This window comes from Leguminivora glycinivorella, chromosome 17 (assembly GCF_023078275.1).
Source record: "Leguminivora glycinivorella isolate SPB_JAAS2020 chromosome 17, LegGlyc_1.1, whole genome shotgun sequence".
Classification (NCBI taxonomy): Eukaryota; Metazoa; Arthropoda; class Insecta; order Lepidoptera; family Tortricidae; genus Leguminivora; species Leguminivora glycinivorella.
In genome coordinates this window covers 10,015,996-10,036,390 of record NC_062987.1, presented here as the reverse complement: position 1 = coordinate 10,036,390, position 20,395 = coordinate 10,015,996, and the positions used below count along the sequence as shown (strand labels likewise).

The following is a 20,395-nucleotide window of genomic DNA, read 5'->3' as shown; positions in this document are numbered from 1 at the left end:
ATGTACGAAACGTTTATCGACCCTGCAATTTTGACAATGAAATTATAGGTCTTTTTGAATTTGATTCGTACCGTAGTATTAATTTTTCGGGTATAAAACCGTAAATAATTTTCTGGTCACGATTTTGCTTCTGGTCTTGGGCGACGATATATACAGGATAACTTGTGACAGTGTAGTGTCATTTGAAATGCATAATTTTACAGTGTTATGTTTAGTGTTGTCTGTATTATGTTTGGATACGGCGTTTGGGGTAAGTCATAATGTTAATTATAAATAGAATTTTAGAATAAAATCCTAAAGCAATGTCAATCGAGGCAACAATAACTTCTGACGTAATTTTACCATATGGTAGTTAACTAAAATGGTGGATTAACCATCGACTTACAATAGGGACTGAGCTCACACTTTTTTTGCCATACTAAATTGAACCTTATCACCTGCGCATAAAGGCGTTCTTGACAGACTAGCAAAAGTGTGTCCACATGAGAGGGTCAAAGTTGGGGCTGGTGTCCCTCTCGCACGTGTGACCAGTGTTAAAAAATTACTATAGTAGTAGTATTTTTACCCTCATTATTATGAAGCCATAAAACCAAAAAATTGCGCAATTATTAAAAACCTTTAATTGGGTATTAGTAGATTTGGTAGTAACTTTGAATATTGTGGATGACAGTGATGACGTCATTCAAATGATTTTGATAGTGGTAATAAGTGCGAGAGGGACACCAGCCCCAACTTTAACCTCTCATGTGGACACACTTTTTGCAAGTGGTGGCCCTAACAGTCATAGAAGATAATGTTACCTCAGAAGTAACTTTTATAGAATTTCATTGATGATTCAATACCTATATTATTAAATCAATATAATAAAAGTAAATGTAAACTTAATCTTATAAGTAGAGGTATGTTATGTTTTATACATACCTAGATTATCAAATTATCTTGATGATAGCTGAAATAACGATTTTCCGCAAAAAAAGCGATAAAATCTGTAACCTTGATGGCTACTATAATTTTTGGCAATACAATTATATTTAGGTACATACATACTCTTTGGATAAATTATACCTACTAGGTTTAATTACATCTAATCATTGCAAATGTTATAAAAGTTATAATGAAGGGTAATTATTGAGAGGAAGTATATTTGCAGATGACTCGAGAACAGCTTAAAAAAACACTGTCGATGACTAAGAAACAATGCATGCCGAAAACCGGAGTAACAGAAGGTAAGAAAGAAATTAGCATACGGTCCGGTAGGATAATCTCTCTATCATAGTTTATTTTACCCGGAACAAGAGTAAATGTATGAAGACTCCTTTACACGTGTGTTAGTGTTGTTAGTGTTGATGTTTTACAGGGTGTTCAAAACTTTTTTTAAGCACACCCCCCCCGTCGTAAAAAATGAAATGTCCTCGCCCCCCTGTCTCCCCTTACTATTAGTTAGGTACATCACAAGTGTGAAGCTGCCGTTGTCCCACAGTCCCACGCGCCTTTTACAATGTTGCTGTGGGGGGCGCGCCCTAAGTTTGAAAAACGCTGAACTATTACTACTGTTGGTTGAAAAGATTAAAAATAAAAATTTAAACATAGGTTTCCATAACAACTGACCCAACTAAACACAACTTGCCTTGTCGCGCGCGAGTCCATACATCAAGCGCGATTTCAAGAATGGACTCGCGCGCCACTAGGCAAGTTGGGCTGGTGAGAAACGAGTCAAGCCGGAATACTTGGAAAGGGAAATACTGGACTGTTGCCCAGTAGCGGGACAAGAAATAAATAAAAATATTTGAGATTTGATGTGGAGAGTGAGAGTGAGTTTTTCAAAAGATTTTTTTTTCTGTAGCCAATTTTTTTGTCCTCTGTGTGTGCTGGGCAAAGGCTAACTTTTTTTTTAATTTAGTCTTTGGGAGATTAGAAAAAAGCCTTTACTATATCCACAACATTCATGGGACATCCCGGGGAGAAAAGAATAAATCGTTTAAATATTGTTTGCAGAGAAAGTGGGCAGAATAGAACAAGGTGTTTTCTACGAAGAAAAAAACGTAATGTGCTACGTCGCTTGTATCTACAAGTCTATTCAAGTGGTAAGTGAGCCCTACATTTACATTTGGATCACGTCTCCGATTTTGATAAAAATTAGTAGGCTGATAGAGTCCATGATGCTGAGCAAGATCCACTAGGTTTCCCAAAATGTCCTATGTAGTTTGTATGAGACCTTCCTTTTTTGTTACCAGATTTCTATACATTTTCCGTTTCTATCATATAAAAGGGGTGATAGAAGATGTAAAATACACAAACAATAAAACAAATGAGACAGACCTCAAACAAACAAGTAATTCAGATCAGTTCACAATCTGTGAGACAACCTTCTCTCAGACTATTTTAATAAAAAATCCGTAAATATAATTTCGATAGCGAAGAGGTTTATTTTAGAAATCGAAATCTCTAACATATTACCGTATTAAGCCTCCGCCACACGGGCGCGTTTCGAGAGCGTTGCGTCAGCTTAGCGACACGCGAGCTGAACGCGCGCTGTTTCTGCGCGTTGGCAGAGCGCTCCGCCGGCGTCGCGCCGGCGCATCGCGAGCGGTCCGCCCTCGGAACGCTTGTGCAGTCACACAACACAGCGCGCGTTGCGATCGGACGGATTTGCGGCATCATGAATTCGAACGTAGAAAGATAAATGCGAAAGTAACTCTGTCTGTCTGTCTGTCTGTCTGTTTGTCTGTCTGTCTGTCTGTCTGTTACACTTTCCCGCTTAAACCACGCAACCGATTTTGATGAAATTTGGAACAGACAATCTTTAGACCCTGAGACAGAACATAGGCTAATTTTTATTTCAAAAAAAAAGGGATGAAGGGGTTGAAAAAGAGAGATAGGGATAGCGATAGGGATAGCGATAGCGACAGCGATAGCGATAGCGATAGCGATAGCGGCACCTCTGGGTCGTCTTCCATCTGAAACTTATGACAGACTGTCTTAGAATAGTGTCTCTAGCACTTGAACAAGGGCATATCTCTCTACTCACGAGTAACTCCACATAAAATTCGACTCTACATAAAATTCGGCTCTACATAAAATTCGGCTCTACATAAATTCGGCTCTACATAAATTCGGCTCTACATAAATTCGGCTCTACATATAATTCTACTCTACATATAATTCGACTCTACATATAATTCGACTCTACATATAATTCGACTCTACATATAATTCGACTCTACATATAATTCGACTCTACATATAATTCGACTCTACATATAATTCGACTCTACATATAATTCGACTCTACATATAATTCGACTGCGATTGCGATTGCGATAGCGATAGCGATAGCGATTGCGATTGCGATAGCGATAGCGATAGCGATAGCGATTGCGATTGCGATAGCGATAGCGATAGCGATAGCGATGGCGATAGCGATTGCGATAGCGATTGCGAATCGCAATCGCAATCGCAATCGCTATCGCTATCGCTGTCGCTGTCGCTGTCGCTGTCGCTGTCGCTGTCGCTGTCGCTGTCGCTGTCGCTGTCGCTGTCGCTGTCGCTGTCGCTGTCGCTGTCGCTGTCGCTGTCGCTGTCGCTGTCGCTGTCGCTATCGCTATCGCTATCCCTATCGCTATCCCTATCGCTCAGATCATGAGCGGATTGCGCGCGCATCGCGCGCTTTCCGCCAGCGTCCGGCGGGCGACACGCCGGCCGCCTGCCGCTCCACTGACGCGACGCCGACGCTCTCGAAACGCGCCCGTGTGGCGGAGGCTTTACAGGAGCATTACTATTTTGTTCGCTACAAAGAGGATCGAGTATTAAAGAGCGTTACTGTCAAAGCAAAATGTGTAATCACAGTGCATAGACTGCCATCTCTCCACACAGGCTTAAAACTTTTGAACCTCAGTTTTGACAATTTGGCCCATATTCTGAGCTTGATATGTTTTAAAATGTCAAATTTTAATATTAGCGCCATCTAGCTGAGCCTACCCCAAAGGTGTAACGCCATCTAGGTCACCACTGCTTTATCTATATGGTACTGAGGTACGTTTTTTTCTTAGACTTTATCCGTCTAGATGGAGTTATATAGGTCTTTGGTTCGCTATGATACATAATGTTAAATTTTTGGCTAGGCACCGAACTATTAATACCGGTCAAATTAAATGTTTACGTTTCGCTCGGAAATTATAGTTAATACAGAAAGCTCACCTTTGGACTTGACTGGCCCTTTGGACTTATATTTATAACTTTTATTACCTAACATAACATAAATAACAGAGAACTTACTTACGTCATGGAGAGTAAACACGTTTTGAACTTAATTGTGGTACCTAACAACTTTATGAACGCATACGTAATCAGATATTAGTCAGAGTTACTATGTTAGTTGTTTCTATTATCGTTATATATTTACACTAGCTTTTACCCGCGGCTTCGCCCGCGTAATAAAAGTATTCATTAAGATTTTCATTTGGATCCGTAGGGACCGTAGGTTTCTCTGTAGGTATATTTATCTGCGATTATTTCGAAATTGCACATAATACTTTTGCTTGCAATGATTGTAGAAATATTACACATCGACCACAGCGTAGGTAATTCTATATACGCTGGGGAAACCTTTATAAACATCCCACATAGCCCGTATTTCGACACTATGATCGGTGGGTAAAAAGTACTTTTTTCTATTATCCCTTACAATTTTTTACATTTTGCTTATACTTATCGCAAACGTAATCTTCAAGCAAGCAAACAACGATCGTCTTAGAGCACATTGATTGTAAGAGACCGCCGACCGATTATCCGTATCCCTCTAACGATACCCATATTATCCGTATCCGTATCCGTATCGCTATCGCTAACGCTATCGCTAACGCTATCGCTATCGCTATCGCTATCGCTATCCCTATCGCTATCCCTATCGCTATCCCTATCCCTATCGCTATCCCTATCCCTATCCCTATCCCTATCCCTATCCCTTATCAAGATGTTTAATGATATAACACTTTAAGTTCTCGCGCTTTGTACACATATTTAATAGTTATTTGTTATACAAGGGGGCAAAGTTGTATTTTAACGCCGAGTGTGGAATTGAAAAACGAGCAAGTGAAAGGATTCTATAGTTGAACCACGAGCGAAGCGAGTGGTTCGAGAATAGAATCCTGAACTTGCGAGTTTTTTAACACACGAGAAGTAAAATACATTTGCACCCGAGTGTAATACAAAACTTTTCCCCTCACTATAGCGAGGAAACTACAACGCAAAAAATGCGTTTATCACTGCTTCCAGTAGTTCCATAGGTAGTAAATCATCTTTATTACTAGATTCACCTACTTTTATCAATTTTAAAGCAGTTAATTTGACTTTATTCAAGATCAAATTACTTTACCCACTAGTGGATAAAATGCGTTTTTACCCGCTGGTATTAAAGGACAAAACACGTGTTTCTGAGTTAGTGAGGGGAAAAGTCACATACAGGTCGAACGCGATTAATTAACATTATTTTTACCTTTTTTCCCAACGTTTCGGCCAGGTTGCACTGGCTGTGGTCGCGGAAGACTGACGTCCCAGCAAAATGTCACCGGAGATGTAAACAACACAAAACTACCCGATATTAGGTAATTTATATAAATGTTCGGGGTAGACAAATAAATATAATCTACCCGCTTTTAGTTAATGTTTATTTCCCACCATGTTTATTTTAAAGGTAAAAATAATGTTAATTAATCGCGTTTGACCTGTATGTAACTTTAAATATATGTTTAATGATTTCTTATCAAGTGCTAAAATATAAAGTTTCATGGTTTTATCATTTAAAATTAAGAAATCCCATACAAACTTTCAAACTCTTTTTCAACCCCTTCATCCCTTTTTTTCGAAATAAAAAGTAGCCTATGTTCTGTCTCAGGGTCTAAAGATTGTCTGTTCCAAATTTCATCAAAATCGGTTGCGTGGTTTAAGCGGGAAAGCGTAACAGACAGACAGACAGACAGACAGACAGACAGACAGAGTTACTTTCGCATTTATAATATTAGTATAGTAATATAGTATATAGTATATAGTATAGTATAGTATAGTATAGTATGGATTGTGGCAGATCTACGTTTTAATACAATGTAATTAGGTCTACAATTGTGAGTGTGTACGAGAAAACGACCCATTTTTTTTGTCGATTGCTATAAAGCCGCTTTGACAGTTTATTCATATAATGATACAAGTAAATCTCGCCTTAATGGTAAGCGACAAAGTGGGACGTTTTAATAAACACACACACAATTATTGTACTTTGTTTTTCTTATGGTTCGGTTTATAACGAATTTAAAAAAAAGTGAACTAGGAAAGAATGAAGAAAAAGTATTCTATTCAATATCTCTCTGATTTACATACTTCTTTACAAAACGATTTTTGCAGTCGTTTTCACTCTTTCAGTGAAGAAGACTACCGTATTCGGAAAAATACCATATCAATAATAAACATTGTGGTCGCGGAGCAGGTCGTCGAGACCGTGAAACTAAAACAAATTACGATCATTAATATGAACTAGATATGTCTCATATTTTAAAGTGTGTGTAAACTATTTATTGTGGGTTTTACTACTACATACTAAGTAACTACAAATTGATTGAACTCATCTCAGCTCGGTTAAAAATTTCAGGAGTTTGACAGATAGGCAAAATTACATTAACATTATTTTTGAAGTGCCAACCAAACCAAGTGTAATAAAAAATAAGTTCAAAAACTAAAACCCGACTACTATAAAATGTGTTCTAAAAAGTATGAAATCGGGCTTTGCCCGACACTTTAACTTAGAAGGCGCCCGCCTTCGGCGCCCGGCTTAGGACCGCGTGGGTCTTTAAGTAGGTTTAGGACCGCGTCTACGATATGTATATACACTCTCATGAAGCATACCGTATACTGAAAGAGACAGGTATAGCTGACAATCAGTATCGTGATACCGCATTTCTCTCTCTTTACGAAAATTATATTAATTTTAGATGATTAACTGGCTTTCAATAAAATATTGTCGTAGTGGAAACTCATTATGCCATGATGACGTAACATACCCTTCATCTAGGGTGTCCAACAATCTATGATACACGTCAGAATGTCAAAACAATGTCAAACTACATCTAGTTGTTATTATGACAATTTGCTGTACGAAATTGAACTTTAGAACGAAAAAATATTGCAAGTCTTTAATAAAATAATTATATAAAGCAGCCAAATTAGTTCCTTTGGCATAAGCTTTCTTGTGTAACCGCAGTCGGAGAATGCATGGAACTATGACAGAGCGCTTGCGGATTTGCAAATAGTAAATTTTTCCGAGAAATTAATGAATGTGTAATCAAGTAAAGCTGGAAATAAAAGCCAACAATATATATGTCGCAGTAAGATAGATAAAGCCGTTATATAGTTATAACCCTAGGAATATAATTATACGTCGTAACATAGTTAAACGAAAGCGATTAATTGCTATCTTACTAGGAGTATAACTATAATACTAAACTAGTTTAGTCATATAGTTATATGACTGGATCCAGTTTAGTGAAATGATTGTAGGCAGGAGTGCGGCGGTGCGGCGGAGGTATAGTTATAACCCTAGGGATATAATTATATGCCGTAACATAGCTAAACGAAAGCGATTCCTTACCATCTTACTAGGAATATAATTATAATACGTTACTAGTTTAGTTATATAATTATATCACTGGATTAAACTTAGTCTAGGGATATAATTATAATACGTCTCTAGTTAAGTAATATAGTTATACACCGTGTTTCACTTAACACTAAAAACCTGAAATCAGTTTGTTCAGAATCGAGAGTAGAATCGATCGAGCTATATCTTGATGGGGGTAATATTTTTTGTTTAATTTGTATTATTAGTTATTTTTTACGTGCCCATTCTATTGTATTCGTAATGCGACATTGTGTATATCGCATTGCTAGAGGTTGCTTACCTTTTTCAGTATTTAGGGGTATTAATACTGGCTGGTTACTTGGACGATACTTTTTCCGTTATACGAGTTTGACGTTGTTTGTCAGTTTAATCTTAATGTTTATCATAAGTCATAACAAATTGAACTAGTACCTAATTACAACCTTGTCATTTTGAATGTTGGGTTTAAATTTGCTTACCGCGATTAAATTACCGGGATTTCCCGGGAAATCAAGAACCGGGAAATACCGGGAGCATGCCCTAACTGTTACGTTTTAACTAATATAGCTTGGATTCGTTTGTTTAGTAACCAAACCTTGTGTACTATGTTCGGATCGATACAAAATAAACTTTGTTCTAACGTCAGTGACGATGTTGTTATTCCAAATCGTCCCGCTATACGTATTATAAAACACTGATTTAAACTTTCACGATTTTTACACATATTTAAAATTGCAAACGGGACTTAATACATAGTAATACGCGATTAAGTCCCGTTTGCAATTTTAAATACCGTATTATAATTATATTCCTAGTAAGATGGTTCTGAATCGCTCCCTTATATCCCTAGGGTTATAACTATACCTCCGCCGCACCGCTGCACTCCTGTCTACAATCATTTCACTAAACTGAATCCAGTCATATAACTATATGACTAAACTAGTTTAGTATTATAGTTATATTCCTAGTAAGATAGCAATTAATCGCTTTCATTTAACTATGTTACGACGTATAATTATATTCCTAGGGTTATAACTATATAACGGCTTTATCTATCTTACTGCGACATATACATATTTGAAATGTGCTAATTAAGCCCTTTCAAATGATATACAACATGTCATCCTAACTTAATTTTATTTTTTTGCTTCGTTACTTTATGACCTCTAGAGGGCGCCATGTTTCGTTTGCGGTGACGTCATATAGCCTATAACCAGCGGACGATTAAGACGATTCGAATACCTACTAAGATAATTAACTCATATTTCTTATGCATATTTCAAAGAAACCACAGTGCGTGATAATTAGTGCTTAGCGGAAAAATCCATTGTTTTACTGGTTCTGCTAGTTATATTTACCTACTATCAGTCTATCACACTTACGAGTAATACCTACCTCTTACCTACGGATCTTAGAACTTGAATGAGATTTTATAATTTGGTATGGGTTCGATCTTATTTTGATTCGCCCTTGAGATGATATCCCATACATTACAGGCGCCATCTTGGATTTTTTTATTGAAATCCTTCCGACATCCGATATCAGATCGGATAATGTGAAAGCGGTCTAACGCTAACTTTGAATTAAATAAAAGTCGTGCATGAGATGCGCGCTTAATAGTTTTTTGAAAAGTTTAGTGTCTCATACCTATACTGCTACTTAGAGTTAAAACGTAGTAACGTAGAGTCTCTACATATAAGCACCACACACATAATTACTGCATTTGTCTTTTTATTGACAGAAGAAGATACGAGTTTTTTTCAAAGTAGTGACGAAATATCAGAACGGGTGATGAAGTTCGTATCAAAACCCACGCAGTAGTGTAACAAGATGCTGAATTTGACTTAAACTCCTGGACTTTGAATCACCTTGATACTAATAGGTATTACAGTTTCTCGAGTCATACCAAGTTCACAAAAAGTAACATCATTTTTTTTTTTGCTAGGACAAGAAATATTGTGCTTGAATGGATTTATTTTGTTTTAAAAGTTCTTATCTAAGTAAATATTCTAACTCTTTGATAGGCCATAGACGTACGTTTATAATTTAATATTCATGCATTCTAATCTCGTTTACAATTGCTTTTTGCATACACAGTGCTTTTTTAAAATTATTTATTTTCGGATAGTGGCGAGGCTAAGTAGGTAGGTATATATAGTTAATGAAAACAAATGGAGAATTTATTTAATGTTTTTAATGGTTTTTATGAAAATTTTAACACATGAATCACTTTATATTCAACTCAACTAAACGATTGAAACTATGACATACACGTATGTACGAGTAATAATTAATACTTATATCAAGATATTTTTTACATCAAAAAATTTGAAGATCTATTGCTCCTAGATATTTATCTCCAAACTATGTCGTTTGATATTTGCCAGTCGCTTTTCGGTGAAGGAAAACATCGTGAGGAAACCGGACTAATTCCAATAAGGCCTAGTTACCCTTCGGGTTGGAAGGTCAGATGGCAGTCGCTTTCGTAAAACTAGTGCCTACGCCAAATCTTGGGATTAGTTGTCAAAGCGGACCCCAGGCTCCCAGGCTCAAATGCCGGGATAATGCAAGGAGGATGATGATGATTTATCTCCAAACTAAGCGGGCATGCCCTTACGGCCTAGCCACGACAATTAGGGATTGCAGTACCGGTACTGTTTAAAAGAACCGGGATTTTCGGTACCGAAGCAATATGGAACCGGGATTTCCCGGGATTTTCGGTACTTTCGGGACTGGTCAATTTTTTTCGCTTTTTCAAATAAAACAACATATTTTTTGGCATTTTACATGTTTTATTATTATATTACTATAACCGAACCGCACCGCCTTCGCTCGGCGTATTATTTTATCTGCCTTTTTTATTATAATGAATCGGGAGTCGGGAGAACAAGCAAAAAAATCGTGAAGAATTCCGCCTAAACCCGACTATCTGGCAAACATAGGCATCAATGGTCAACGAAAGGAAACAAAACATTTGAGATGGTGCACTATTTTTTTGCTAGTCAGAGGGAACGTTCTCGAGAAAATTAGTCATTTTCTGGATATTTCTGTGGAATACCGTAATACCACATTATATGTAAACATTTTTTTAAAGTTAAGCATGTTTATAGCAGTTATCTTTAAAAGTTAGACATAAGCCATTGCCAACTTTTTTTAGGCCTATATTTATGTATAAAAGCGACAATTCCACCATACATTATTTTGTTATAAGTCGATCGGTACGTACGGGCAGGGTTTTCAATTGAAGCTCTTAAGCAGCGTGATTTTTACCGACTTTTAGCACATATAGTCATGTTTTAATAATCAATTTATAATAACAATACCTTAAACATTCCTCAAGATTCTCAAGAATCACTTTATTCATACATAGGTGAAACACTCATAAATATCCGTTTAGTAGTTCTAGTTTTAACCGTTTTATAACATGCAGAGAAATTAGTCAAATGAGAAATGAGATTGAGAGAGAAAAAATAAATACACAAATTAATATAACAAACCTTTACCAAAAATACATAACTCGACTACTGATCTGGCTAGTGGGGCTAGCTAGGGTCCTAGGGTATCGCGGTAGCCAATGTAGCCATGGCTGCCAGGCTGCCACTGCCACCCGCTATTAAATAGTGATTAAGCGCGTGGTACTGTACCTATGCCTATTTTTTAACTGTTTAAATAATATAAACAGAAATAAATACATTTTGTATCAAAAAATGCCACTAAAAGGTATTTCCCGAAAGTACCGGGATTTTTCAAGTTGATTTCCCGGTTCTTTGCTTGGCCAAAAATCCCGGGAATTCCCGGTACTTTCGGTACCGGTATTTCCCGGGAGCAAACCCTAACGACAATGGTCTAAGGCGGCGAGCGGGGCGGCTGGGCTGCGCGGGAAACGCGCGCGGGCGCTAGCCATGCCACGTACTTTTAGAAGCGGCGGCAGGGCCTAGGAGCGGCCAGAACGTTTTCATATTTAAAAACATGTTTTTTACTGTCGAATATGACTCTTAAGTGCAACATGAATTTAAACCAGCATAGCAGCGGGTAGGGACCGACTAGGTCAGACCGGTCGTTAAACTGAAAAACAAATTTGGCCATGTTTGGTAGTTTTTTTTTAATGTAATTGAATTGCATATTTTTTGTGACAGGTAAAGAACGAGAAATTAAATAAAGAAATGGTGGCAAAACAAATTGATATTCTCTACCCTCCGGACATGAAGGCAGCCGTGAAAAAGTCTGTGGCTAAATGTATCGACGTTCGTAAGTATTTTCAAAGAGGATCGAGTATTATAGAGAGTTACTGTCAAAGTAAAATGTGTAATCACAGTGCATAGACAGCCATCTCTTGACACAGGCTTAAAACTTTTGAACCTCAGTTTTGACAACTTGGCCCATATTCTTACTTTGATATGTGTTAAAATGTCAATATTAATATTAGCGCCATCTAGCTGAGCGTACCCCAAAGATGTAATGCCATCTAGGCCACCGTACCTTTTTCTGTATGGTACTGAGGTAGGTTTTTTTCTTAGACTTTATCTGTCTACACGGAGTTATATATATGTCTTTGGTATTTTTGAACGTCTTGTTAAATATTTTGCCTCTATAGCAATACAATATGTAATTATGTACTTATTAAACACTAAAAATTATAATATTAAAACCTAATTGTTATTCATACCTACTTTATTTATTTATTTACTTTTCTATTATTACACAATAAGTGCGTTTTCACATTATCCGATCCGATATCGGATGTCGGAAGGATTTTAAAGACAAAAATAAAGATGGCGGCTTAAATGTATGTTATATCGGTCCGACATCCGATATCGGAGCGGATAATGTGAAAACGCACTAAGGATAATGCTGTAGGTACCTTACTTGGATAAAAAAATAGAACAGTTCTCAAATAATTCAATACTTACTATTTATTTTATTTATCAGCTCAATAGTGTTAGACAGTATGTAAACATTTTAAGCTGACAGGCACGACGTTTCTTACTACAGTGTTTATTAAATTTGTTTTTCAGAGAACAATTACAACACGGAGTGCGAGCGAGTGTTTTACGCTGTTAAGTGTTTGTACGAAGACAATCCACCTAATTTCATTTTCCCTTAAATCGCCCGATGTTGTTGCGAACTCTGTTGTATTTAAACGATTTTGTATTAAAAAGTTTGATATCAGCTGGATTTTATTTATTCAGGTAAATGTTTTTTTAATAAATGGGTTTACTCTTGGCCACAGACTAGCCAAAGACGTGGCCTACGATGGAGTGAGCTCGCGCTTGACCAGAAGATGCCTGTTCACTCTTGATTGGAAGGTTGCTAGGTTAAACTTCTAGTGTCCATTTCAGGCTTTCAGTAATCATTTACCTTCAGCTAATCTATCTCTTGGTCCTCTCCTATATTACTTATAGGTATAAAAACATATATTGTATCTTATAGAAAAGGTATTTAAATACTAGCTGGACTTTTTTTTACAGTAGGTACATGTACACCACTTTAATTGTGTTTACTTACATAAATGCTGTGTGTCAATACTAGGTGTTGTTTCTAATAATAATTGCTTATTTTCTTTACGCTCCTAGCAATTCTCTCTGAATAACTATACACCACTTTTCACACTGTGGTTTGCAATTAAGTATTTAAAAATGTTTATAAAATGGCATACGCTGTTAGAGTTGAACTCTTTGTATCAGCACAGATAGCTACAGACATTTTTTGTAGAAATGCGCTTCCACGATATTTTGCTGTCTTTTTTATAACCACACTATGTATATGGAATTCATATGCGGTAAGTATCCAGCCAAAGCTTTAATTTTTTATTATGTTTTACAATGCCATGTAAATTTTTGAGTAATACTACAAGTTTAAGTCAAAGATGCACAATGCTTTGCCTAAAGGTTGACTGGTAGAGAATGCTGTCTGGCATTAAGTCCGCCTTTTGTACTATAGGTCTTTCTTTCTTTGTGTACAATAAAGATTAAATAAATAAATAAATACGACGTTGCATTTTCAATTTAGTTTTTGTGCACCTATGAACTTTAGAAAACTAGTAGCGGGATAAATACAAACTTGTTTCGAATCGAGTCAAGCAAGGGATATGGCAAATTTTTTGTTTATTTGGTGTATCTACTGGTCGATATTTATTTTAATTTTGCAGATGACTAGAGCGCAACTGAAAAATTCCGGTAAACTTCTAAAGAAAACATGTATGCCAAAACATGATGTAACAGAAGGTATGGATATAAATATCATACATATAAAACTTGATGCGAGATGCGAGCTAAAATAACCTCTCAGTAGTTTTTTTTTATTATAAACTGGCAAGTGATTGACCTTAGTCTCACCTGATGGAAAGTGACGACAACACCGAAGTTGTAGCTCATTGGTTAGATCCATTGTATGGTAAAAAAAAAATCTCATTGGATCCATCGATCTAAAATTGGATCTAACGAATATAAATATTCTCACTATTTAATCTACTGGATGGATGTATAGAGAATGAAGGTATTTTAATATGCGACCAAAAATATTGAAGTACATAGTAATTTAGATCTTACGCTTTTTAGAAGCAAGTACCTGCCGCTGCCTTTAGTTACAGACCTAATTAGAGTATGGCATGATTTCCTGTTTGTATTATAATTTATAAGTTAATTATGAAGTAACACATCTATTACATCTAATATTTACAGACCAAGTTGGAAAGATAGAACAAGGAAAATTTTTAGAAGAAAAAAACGTTATGTGCTATATATCTTGCATTTATTCAGTTGGTGGAGTGGTAAGTTTTAAATTTTATTACAAATTTAAATAAAAAAAAAATATATAGAAAAAAGAACATTTAATTCAGATGCATATGTTTAAATATATATTTGTTCTCGAATCGGCTCATGATCGTGATACATTCACATCACAAAACAAGAACCCGAATAAATAACCTTCTTTTTCGGTAAAGAAGTCGGTTAAAAAGGCAGAGCAATTTAGGTACATTATAATACAATCTTCACAGAGTAAAATAAATTTTAGGTTGTTTTTGACACATGATGCGTAATTTAAGGCCAATTTCAAAAGGTTAAAGCCACAAAAGTGTTGAAGTTATGAATGACTTCATATTTTAGGTGAAAAACAACAAAGTAACAGTCGATGCCATGGTAAAACAGGTCGATATGATGTTCCCGAATGAAATGAAAGATCCTGTAAAAGCTGCTATAGAAAATTGTAAAGGAGTAGGTAAGTTTACTTCAAAATATTATGTAGACCTTTACTTTGGGTATATAGTAGTTAAAAAAACTATTAATATTTAAAAATAGCTCACTATGAACAAGTGGGGTCCACAACGCCTTCACTTATGGGTTAAGGTTCTCACTTCACTTATGGCTTATGGGTCATAACAAACTTCAGACATAGCCAGTTATCAGTACATATTCATTGCATCCGTGCACTCAAACGCATAATTACTTCTTTTCAGCTAAAAAATACAAGGACATCTGCGAAGCCAGTTATTACACTGCAAAATGTCTTTACGACTTTGATCCGGCCAATTTCGTGTTTCCTTAATTTCTTCCGAGAAACTTTGGCATGTTTAATAAATTTGAGTGGATTTCTACTTACTTATATTGATATTTTTTTCATTCAATATAATTAAAACCTCAGTACTGTAATTACCACCATGAAACACAAAAAATAAAACTTGGAATTTTTTTTGACCTATCACGCGTTCCACGCTAAAAAATGTTAAATTCGTTTTTTTTAGAAGAAGCTGCAGTTGGTTCTATACTTTATAATTAAAAAAATAATATAAACTGTAACGACACTGACGAGCTGTTAATAAAAACGCATATGCAAAAATAAAACCGTGTAATTTTTTAAAATGATTTTTAAGCACATATAATTTTTTTAATGACACACAGCATACTACCTGGATGAAAGATGTAATTTTTATCGTATGTTGCTGAAGCATATTGAGATTTAAAGATTATATAGCTATTAATTCTGCTGCATTCATGCCAATAGAGCTATGTAAACACATACTGCTCTCTTGATTGCACTTTAGTGTCAACAATTAGTGCAATTAACGTCTTCACAATGCCGTCAATTTGATTAAACCCACCGTTTGTATTGTAATCAAGGGAAATCGACTTCCTTTATATGGTTTGAAGAAAACGACAATCGTTTTGATGCGCCATTGTGGCGGCGGAGATTAGCCATGGACCGGCGGACCTGGGTTTTTGTTATGGTGCTTGCTTTTTTAGCTAATGGATGTGATGCTGTAAGTTTCTTGAAATATACACGGAGAAACAAAAATAATTGTTCAAACTTTGCATAGTGTCTTTTGAGGTCGGAATGAACAAGATTTATTATGGGATCAACGTGATACCGCAAAAAAAAAATGACTGTTACAAATACATTTCGACGGTCAATAAGCCGCTCATTTCTATGGAACAGCAAAATTTTTTTTCACATCATTCACATTTTTTCACATTTTTGTCCCATAATAGAAGTTGTTTATGATGACCTCAAAAGGCACGATGCAAAGTTTGAACGGTCCTTTTTGCTCCACCTTGTATAAATAAAAATGTTTTTTTTTTTTAATTAAAATTTGTAAGAGGTAAATACCTATATAACTTTTATCACTGTAAGATTTGCAAAGTTTCAAGGGTCCTTTTTGCTCCATCCTGTATTTTTTTTTAATTAAAATTTGTAAGAGATGAGAAGAAGTAGGTATTTAGCTATATAACTTGTATCACTGTAAGATTTCCAGTCAAGCAATACATAGACAATTATATTATTTTTTACTGTGGGTATTGAGTGTAATTGGACAAATGCTTTTGGAAACACAGAAGAATGCACAGAAAACAAAGAATATCTCATTTAATAGCTCCTGTAAGTATGTCATGAGTAGTTAACTAAGATATGACTCTATCATTAATGAAACTTACTATATCATGAGCATGAGGTTGGGATCTAAAATGTGGGCCTTTATACATCTTTGGATCCACATTTTTTTTTGTCTTGGACCTAACTGATGTTTGACTTACATAATAACGTATTACAAGTTTTTATTAGAGTATAAGTCTAATTACAGCTAACCAAAGCGCAAATGAAAAAATCTGCAGCAGCGTTCAAAAAGAAATGCATGGCCAAAGAAAATGTATCTGAAGGTATTGTTACATATTTTCTTATATGCAATAAAACAAAATAAAGCCACCAAAACACATAGAAAAATTGCAGTGAAATGTCATACTTTTATATATTTTGGTAAATCCAGTAGATATTATGACATGGATTGCTTTTACAGATATGATTGGAGACATAGAAAAAGGAAAGTTCATTGAAGACAAAGGAGTCATGTGCTATATTGCGTGTATTTACCAAATGGCTAATGTCGTAAGTAAGGCCTGATTTACACGGCGTGCGAACTCGCATGCGATTTTAGTTACATTGCGGGCAGTTGAGGTTACATACAATTTGCACAGCCATCAAAAACCGCAATGTAATAAAACTCGTATGCGAGTTCTCGTACCATCTAAATGGGCCCTTAGCTCACAAAACTTGACCGAAGCAATAATATGTGTCAAATTATTATTTTTTCCCGGGAAATATCTTATACATAAAAAGATTTGTGACCACCATTAATAAATAAAAAAGTTATCACCAAAATATAAAAAAAAAATGCTTTTTAGTTTAATGCTTCAGTTCAAACTTATATTTTTTCACGTTAATTTCAGGTTAAGAACAACAAATTAAGTTATGAAGCATCTATAAAACAGATTGATATAATGTACCCCGCAGATTTAAAAGAACCTGCCAAAAAATCGGTAGAAGCGTGTAAGGATGTATGTGAGTAACTTTAACTATATGTGTTTATGTTTATTATTAAATTATACATCGTTTTGTTTATAATACGAAACAATTTTTTAAGTGTATGGTTCGAAGTTCACTATTTAATATTTAATTATTCGATCAATATCTAAAGTTCATTTGTGACAACTTAAACTCATATCATACAACTCAATAAGTATGATATGAGTTTCCCTCAAAGTTAGTGCGGTGATAATATCAGTACCTATATTTATTTACAATATTTACATACTAGCTTTTGCCCGCGGCTTCGCTCGCGTTAGTAACGCCGTGTCTTGCGTGGGCGACGGTCGCGCGACCGTCGCCGTCGCGTCTCATACTTCCATATCGATAAGGTTTGATTTCGTATGCGTCGCATCGCCGTCGCGCGACCATCGCGCGACCGTCGCCCACGCAAGCCACGGCGTAAGAGACAAAATTAGCCTATGTCACTCTCCATCCCTTCAGCTATCTCCACATTCAAAATCACGTCAATTCGTCGCTCCGTTTCGCCGCGAAAGACGGACAAACAAACAGACACACACACTTTCCCATTTATAATATTAGTATGGATACCAGGGTTTCCATTCCAAATTAACTTTTGTAATGGCAACGATGAGGACATTAGGAAGGTCTTTTTTTTAAATCGTAGTTACGAGTATCAAGCTTAATGTTAAATTGGTTTAAGATTTTACTAAATACGCATCATTATGAATATTGTACCTAGAATTTTGTTTTGAATTTGGACAAGGTCGAATTTAAGCCGATATTTATATCACCCAAATCCAAATTATTATTGTATTTTAATGGCTATACAATTCTAAGCTACTCGAACTGAATAAACACATTTATATCCTTTGAATGCATCCACCGTGAAATTCATAAATATGTGCATTGCGCACCTAGTATAATATGATTAATTGCATGTACCTATATAAATAAGTATAAGGTATACTCGTATAAGTTAGTAGGTATTAAATTTTCACCACACCAACTGGTAAAGGCTTTCTTTGCTATTCGAAAACAGATAGCAAAATTGAATTTTATCCACAAGGGGGCAAAGTAATTTTATACTAATTTTAACTCGATGTTTTAATCTGGCTGCTAGATTTTACCTTTAAATGATGATTTTGAATCATAAATATTGAATAAATTGATGGATTTCATTTATTTTGATTTTTTATAGTCAGTATTTTGTTCGTGTTGGTGTGGTGAAAATTTTTGTGTTTCACTCGGTGGCAAAGTTTGTTTAACTTTCGTGCCTTGATACCCTCGCAATGCTCAAGATTCCACTTTTTGAACCACTCGCTACGCTCGCGGTTCAATATGAGCCTCTGCAATGAGTCATTGACGTTTTAAAAAACGTAACTTGATAACATACAAAACGTTTCAAGGAAAGTCAGTTGTCAGAAGGTGTTTTTTACCAATCATCAATATAGACCGTACTGTTTTGACTAAGTTAATATTTTCGGATACGATCGCTCTAAATTTCGCAGAAGTCACCTTAAATATTGACGTTTCGTTTACAGCGAAGAAATACAAGGATTTGTGCGAAGCCTCTTTCTGGACTGCAAAATGTATTTATGAGGATGACCCGAAAAACTTTATATTCGCTTAGAATGATTGTTTTTAATAAAAACTTGAATATAATTTCACATGTTTTATTAACCTTTTGCATGCACTTCACGTTAACCGTAATAATTCATCAAAACCTATAATAAAACGTTTCACAAAAAAAATAGTGTACTAAGTACTTGTTACTTAAGTTCTTTACGAACTTAAGTAACAATCCTGTCTGCCTGGGTACTTGGGCATAGCATTATATTTCTATCATAGATTTATATATTATTAAGCTAGATTGAGTTGTTAGGCCAAAAAGTGTGTCCACATAAGAGGGTAAAGTTGGGGCTGGTGTCCCTCTCGCACTTATTGCCGCTGTCAAAATCATTTGAATGACGTCATCACTGTCATTATTTGGGGATACCAGTCAATATTCAAAGTTACTACCAAATCTACTAATACCGAATTAAAGGTTTTTTTTAATTGCGCAAATCTTTGGTTTTATGCCTTCATAATAATGACTTACCAATTCGTTACAAGGTATTAATACTTTTGCCTCGATATAATACAAAAATAATTTAAGAAGTTTATAAACTTAGTTATCATACAGTTAAAAATACTACTAGGGTGGCCCAAAAATACGTTTACAAACGTTTGTATAATTATTTTTCTGTCCTTACACGAATGACTGTCCTACAAATTAAAATGTGAAACCTTAATAATTTTTGACCAAATAAATCGAATCGGCTTCAAAATATCCCCCTTTGGCTTTGAAGTACAAATGCAAATATTAGAACAAAAAATTAACGGTATGCCGCTGCACCTCTAGTATGACTTTCGTCTAACATATTGCAATTATAGCTTGTAAAATATACTAATTTTTGTAATCAATAAACGGGCTAAGATTTTAAGATTAATTACAAACTATGATTTATAGTTTTAAGTTAGGTGAATTGACGTAAGTAGACTGAAAGGTATCAATCTTATAAATCTGGAAAAAATGTCTTTATACAATTGGTTTACATTGCAAACCTTGCGAATGTACATGAATGCTGTTAAAATATCCATGGTGAATGTAGAAATATACAATATTTATAAAATAAAAAAATATTTTCGGTAACTTCGATATTTTGGTTTATTTCAACATTTCCCTATTTTTTGTCAACGTAATTTTGGGCCACCCTGTATAGTAATCTCTTTAACACTGGTCACACGTGCGAGAGGGACACCAGCCCCAACTTTGACCCTCTCATGTGGACACACTTTTACTAGTCTGATAAGAACGCCTTTCTATACCGGTGATAAAGTTCAATTTAGTATGGCAAAAAAAGTTTGAGCTCAGTCCCTATTGAAAGTCCATGA

At 35.5% G+C, this 20,395-nt stretch overlaps 2 protein-coding genes across 2 annotated transcripts; both read left to right on the top strand.

Moving 5' to 3' along the window:
- Positions 1-20: 20 nt before the first annotated feature.
- LOC125235211 (general odorant-binding protein lush-like) lies at positions 21-12,808 on the top strand. Its single transcript, XM_048141688.1, has 5 exons — positions 21-250; positions 1,151-1,226; positions 1,996-2,084; positions 11,782-11,893; positions 12,661-12,808. Exons 1-5 carry the CDS (start codon positions 188-190, stop codon positions 12,747-12,749), a joined length of 429 nt encoding a protein of 142 aa, XP_047997645.1. The 5' UTR covers positions 21-187; the 3' UTR covers positions 12,750-12,808.
- Positions 12,809-15,669: 2,861 nt separating this feature from the next.
- Positions 15,670-19,123, top strand: LOC125235210 (general odorant-binding protein 72-like). Its single transcript, XM_048141687.1, has 5 exons — positions 15,670-15,902; positions 16,719-16,794; positions 16,932-17,020; positions 17,362-17,473; positions 19,003-19,123. The coding sequence occupies exons 1-5, from the start codon at positions 15,840-15,842 to the stop codon at positions 19,089-19,091; spliced, it is 429 nt and encodes a 142-aa protein (XP_047997644.1). The 5' UTR covers positions 15,670-15,839; the 3' UTR covers positions 19,092-19,123.
- The last annotated feature ends 1,272 nt before the right edge of the window (positions 19,124-20,395 follow it).